Raw genomic sequence first — 5,658 nt, 5'->3', positions numbered from 1 at the left:
CCACCCCCCACTCCCTTCTGGCTGCCTCTGCCTCAATTTTATCGCACAACTTAGACATTCACATTACTCACACTCTCATTACACATACATATAGGATCTTGGGGGTGGGCATGCTACACGGAATCCAAATTACCATCAGGGTGTACACCTCACCCCTGGCGTCGTTGCCCACCTCTCAATTTTAAATACACGTAGACATTGAGGGCTAGCAGGAGGGGCTATGCGCTTACCTGCTGCTCTCTGGCAGGTAGCTCCATGTCCTCCTGGGTTTTAAATGCACCTTGGAACACACATACATCAACATTACAATGAGCGGGTGGAGGGAGGTTAGGAGTCTTCTCTCACCCCCGTTCTCTGCGGCCTGCTGGAGCGGGGGGGCTAGGAGGAGGAGTTGGCCGTCCGACTGGGGTCCGGAATGTGGGGCCTCCCTGCTGCTGCGGAGTCGGGGCGGTCTGCTTCTCCCCACCGCAGGGAAAAGGGTAGCACCACCTGGGTCTGGGTGCAGTTCCCCCCTCCAGGGGCAAGGGTACCTAGACCCGGTTCGTAGAGTACGCTTGGTGAGTGTGATTGTGTGTACAGCGTCTCTTTATGCCTTTCAATTCCTCAATTCAGTGTTTGACAGAATATTAAATTTATGTTAACACATCCATTACAAGAAAACACAGGTGAAAGTGTTTAATGAGACAAGAACTGTTCTGAGCTTATTAAGTCCAGATACCAAATACCATGTGTGAATGTGTGTGTGAATGTGTGTGTGAATGGGTGAATGACTGAATGTAGTGTATAGCGCTTTGCGGTCCTTAGGGACTGATTAAAGCGCTATACAAATACAGGCCATTTACCACTGAGAATCTTTTTTAAATAATTACAGCTAAGAAGGAAACTAGCTCTGGAAACGAAATTACAATAAAGTGATAAAAATAGTAATAATTCTGGAACAAATACACACAAAGAAAATCCTCAAATATATGTTTAAATCTGCTTTAAATCTGCTATAAAGTCAATTCTGCACAAGAGCTTGAAAATAGGAATAGTTTTAATTTTATTTCTAGAACTTTCATAAAGTTGAAAGCTGAGCTTCTGTGAGCTTCATAAAATCATTAAATCAATTTGATTTTCTTCACACTGTGGGATATGGAAGTCAGATCTGAATAAAAATCAAATGAACTAAAATCTGATAATTACAGATGTTGGGGCTCTTCTAAACATCATCTCATGAACAATTTCCTCTGCAAACTGCAACAATGATTAAGTGTTTTGGGTTTTTTTGTACATGTAACACTGTCATGAGCAATCAAAGCCAGAGTTCCCCTCTTCACCATAAAAGGAGCATTTCTTTAGTCACTGACGGCAGGTAGTTGCTCAACACATCCAAACTCCAGCCTATATAACAGCTTCTCACAGCACTGAGACACAAGCTGCACACAACGAGGAAGCATGAAGACTTTGACTCTGAGCATTCTGCTTGGCCTGGCAGTGGCAGTTTACTGCATGCCAGTATCTCAGATTACTGGGCAAGATGAAAGTTTTGCAAAGGTATGTGTACTTGGCTGTTTTTTAGCATAGGCTAGAGTGGACAAACTTTGTGATTATTTTAATTGTCCATCCCATGTTGTTACTTGTCTTGTTTCTTGAGCTTAAACATGCTGACAGATATTTGAGTGTAAAGCTCTGAATATTTCTCTCTTCCAGAACTACCTGAAGAAATTCTTCAACCTCATAGAGGAGGAGGGTCCAACTGGCAGAAGGGGCATCAGCCCAATGAACAAGAAGCTGGCTGACATGCAGAGATTCTTTAGTCTCCAGATCACCGGGTCTCTGGATGCTGACACTTTGGCCATGATGAAGAAGCCCCGCTGTGGGGTTCCCGATGAACAGGTTGCTCGTTTCTCCACTTTTGATAACAACCTCAAATGGGAGACAAACAGCCTTACATACAGGTGAATGATCTAAAGATACAACATAACACACAACATGAGAAAATGTGACCACACTAATGATTTTCTTGGATATTGTTGTGCTCTGCAGGATCGAGAACTACACACCTGACATGTCTGTGGCAGAGGTGGATGACTCCATAGACAAAGCTCTGCAGGTGTGGGCCAATGTCACTCCACTGAGGTTCACAAGGATCTACAGCGGCATTGCTGATATTATGATCTCCTTTGGTCGCTGGGGTGAGTCTAAAAACACACTAAGTAATATAATCACTGAACGTTTTTATTGTATTATTGCACAAGACATGACCATCCCACCTATCTCACCATCTCACCTATATTTTTTAGTGTTTTTTTGTTTTGTTTTGTTTGGCCAAGTCTAATACCGCTATCTTCTAACAGCACATGGTGATGGTTACCCCTTTGATGGCCCTGATGGCACTCTCGCCCACGCATTCCCTCCCGGTACTGGCATTGGAGGGGATGCCCATTTTGATGAAGATGAAACGTTCACGTTCCGCTCAAGCAAAGGTAAGTCTGTTTACTTTTATAAACTGTGGTGTCCAAATTATTACGCTGTAGTGTGCGACCTGAGTTATCCTTAGCTGTAACCAATTGTCATTCTGTGTTTTCTACTTCAGGCTACGTCCTCTTTATGGTTGCTGCCCATGAATTTGGTCACTCTCTGGGCTTGTCTCACTCCAATGACCCCGGTGCTCTCATGTACTCAGTGTACTCATACAATAACCCTGACACCTATGTTCTTCCCCGGGATGACGTTAATGGCATCCAGTCCCTCTATGGTGAGTACTAAATTCTTTTTTTGGTTTTATTCAATTAAAAATATTTGAGTTGACCAAAATCTTAGAAGAACCTGTGCATAAATAATTTTACAACTTACAACAGTGTGATATTTATTAAATTACCTCTAGGTCCAAATCCAGATCCCGTTAAGCCTGGACCTACACCCCCCACTACTCCTGATGCCTGTGATTCAACGATGGTTTTGGATGCTGTTGCCACACTGCGAGGAGAGATGCTCTTCTTCAAGGACAGGTATCACAAAATAAATGCATGAATACCTGAGTGAGAAATCTCTCATAGCAGAGCTGGCTTCTGACATTGGCTGATTGATCATTTACATTAATTTACATTTTGTGCGTGTGTTCACAGATTAGTCTGGCGCAAACACCCTCAGGTCAGCACACCTGTACAAACTCTCATCTCAGCTAACTGGCCCGATGCCCCTGCTAATATTGATGCTGCTTATGAGAACCAACAATTAGACCGTGTCTTACTTTTTAAAGGTATGCTTTCCCAGTGTCCACCTAATGCAGCACTCCTTTGAAGTCAGCATTTTTGTGCCTTTACATAGCTTTACTATAAAGTCTACTTCTTATTTGTTCACAGGTCAGAAGGTGTGGGCTTTCAGCGGCTATGATCTTGTAAGTGGCTTTCCTAAACCAATATCCAGCTTTGGTCTGCCCAAAACAGTGAAGAAAGTTGATGCGGCCCTCTATGACGAACAAAGTGGGAAGACTCTGTTCTTTGTAGGCAGTGAATACTACAGGTGTGTTCCACTAAGACCTGAGAAAATTACGCAACCGATTTCCATACGGCAGCTTACAAGTTGTATTACAAATGTTAGATGAATCTAAATACATTTTTCTTTTCCCAGTTATAATGAGGCCACAAAGAAGATGGATAAGGGATTCCCCAAACAGGTGGATGAGACCTTCTTGGGAATGACCTCCCAAGTGACTGCAGCTCTGCAGCAAGGAGGTGAGCAGCAATTCAGGCTTGAAGACCACTGAAACGAGACAATGATTTCTGTTTTTGATATTTCTGTTTTTATCTTTTGAGTTTACATGTAATGAATGATTGCTATTTTAACATGTTTAAAAATCCCTCTGGTCTGTTATGCAGCACTAACATGTAGCATCTCTGTTCTGCAGGGTACACCTACCTCTACAGTGGACCACAAATGTTTGAGTATGCCATGTGGAGCGGGAGGCTGTACCGCGTGCTGAGGAACAGCTACTTCTTACCCTGCACTGAATACTAGAGAAGCCAGTTTTCTAACATCTTTAATGAAGATTTTGAATGTTAAATAAGGCACAGTAAAAAAAAGAAAGAAGAGTAACTGTGTCAATATATTTTTGGATATTTAATTTTATTGTTAAAAAGTTAACAGCAGCATATGTACTTAATACTGTTATTGTTATGTTAACTTTATTAAGCTTTACCATAACTTTTTATTTATGTCACAATCATTATTTAATTTTTCCGCTCGCTAATTGTTGTTGTTGTGTTTTCACCTATTTATGTACACAAAAGGTCAAATGGAGTACAGTAAAAATAAATTGACATCATCAATAAGCACATTTTAAGTGTGTTACTGTTGTGTTACAATGTTACAGCCATAGGTGGATAAAGTACACACACTGGTAACTTAAGTATAAGTACAGATCTTCCTGCAAAAGTTGAAGAACTGCTTCTTTACTCAAGTAATAGTATCGTATTTTTCGGACCATAAAGCACACCGGATTATAAGGCGCATTAAGCAAACAAAGCAGTCAGATAAGTCCAACTTTACTCAACTCATTCTTCTTGCTTCCTCCACTTCCGTACCATTGAATCATTAATACTGAATTTTGTCGCAGCTGCTCTATTCCCGTGTTGCTGCAATATATTAATGACTAACCTCGTATTGTGGATGGTTTATCTCAGTTGTTCTCCTGACTGAAGTTTGGTCCGTTTACAGGATCCTGCCATGCGATTGCATTTGTCTCCAACCATCAGGAACCCTCACGTTAACTTTTATCCAGTGTAAAATAGTTAGCGTTCATCCTCCAGCTTCACTGTGTTTATGTTATGCTAACATAGCTGTGTCGCTAGCGATTATGTTGCACATCATTATATACCAGCTAGTCCAACTTCAGTAACCATACAAACGTCACTGCTGTTTAGTTTTCTGTCTTTATTTATGTTTGGAGTGATAGCAGAGCTGTAAGTTTGAATTTTTCCCGAAATCTCTCAGTCAGAACATGCTATATCATGTTTAGGTGGAAGCTAGCGAGCTAACTTCCTGCTAACTTCTAACTCTGTTAAATTTACTAAATTCTGTTTTCATGGATGCCTGGATGTTAAACTCAATTGTTACACCTGGTAAGACAGCAACACTGATCATTTTATTAAAGATGAAAGAATTTAGACGGTTTTTAACTCTCAGTGATGCCGCAGTGTTTGTTTGACTTTGGGACCTGAAATGGACGGAGTTTAGGACCCAGATTACTCTGTGAGGCTCCTGACTACAGTAGTCATAATGCTCCGACAATCCATCAAGCCTGTGGCTTCGTAGCTTAGCAAAGTCGTACTAAAATGTTTTTTTGACAGATTTTTGAGCGCTTTGTACCACATAAAATCGGTTTGAGGTCAGTAAGCACAACCAGAAATCATACATAAGGCGCACTGGATTATACGGAGCCCCGCAGGGGACATGGGAGAAAAAAAATTAAGACGGACTTTTGCGAGATTTCGCAAAACAAACTCGGGATCTCGCAAAAGTTTTGCGAGATCCCGCAAAAGTTTTTCGAGATCCCGAGTTTGTTTTGCGAGATCCCGAGTTTGTTTTGCGAGATCTCGCAAAAATCCATCTTAATCTTTTTTTTCTCCCATGTCCCCTGCGGGGCTCCGTAGGATTATATGGTGCACTGTCGGT

At 41.6% G+C, this 5,658-nt stretch overlaps 1 protein-coding gene across 1 annotated transcript; it reads left to right on the top strand.

The window, feature by feature from the left end:
• The first annotated feature begins 1,430 nt into the window (after positions 1–1,430).
• LOC102794401 (collagenase 3-like) lies at positions 1,431–4,178 on the top strand. The gene is made up of 10 exons (XM_087847069.1): positions 1,431–1,536; positions 1,693–1,940; positions 2,029–2,177; positions 2,340–2,468; positions 2,579–2,740; positions 2,870–2,993; positions 3,111–3,244; positions 3,348–3,507; positions 3,616–3,719; positions 3,893–4,178. The coding sequence occupies exons 1-10, from the start codon at positions 1,438–1,440 to the stop codon at positions 4,000–4,002; spliced, it is 1,419 nt and encodes a 472-aa protein (XP_087703195.1). The 5' UTR covers positions 1,431–1,437; the 3' UTR covers positions 4,003–4,178.
• Positions 4,179–5,658: the final 1,480 nt, after the last annotated feature.

Source organism: Neolamprologus brichardi, chromosome 10, assembly GCF_056152115.1.
Source record: "Neolamprologus brichardi isolate AB-2024 chromosome 10, ASM5615211v1, whole genome shotgun sequence".
NCBI lineage: Eukaryota > Metazoa > Chordata > Actinopteri > Cichliformes > Cichlidae > Neolamprologus > Neolamprologus brichardi.
The sequence above is the reverse complement of the archived record's forward strand: the minus strand, read 5'-3'. Positions and strand labels throughout refer to the sequence as shown.

Coding starts and splice junctions, on each gene's coding strand:
- LOC102794401 (XM_087847069.1), top strand. CDS start 1,438: ATGAAGACTTTGACTCTGAGCATTCTGCTTGGCCTGGCAGTGGCAGTT. Junction 2,994..3,110: donor ATGCTCTTCTTCAAGGACAG/GTATCACAAAAT, acceptor GTGTGTTCACAG/ATTAGTCTGGCGCAAACACC. Junction 3,245..3,347: donor CCGTGTCTTACTTTTTAAAG/GTATGCTTTCCC, acceptor ATTTGTTCACAG/GTCAGAAGGTGTGGGCTTTC.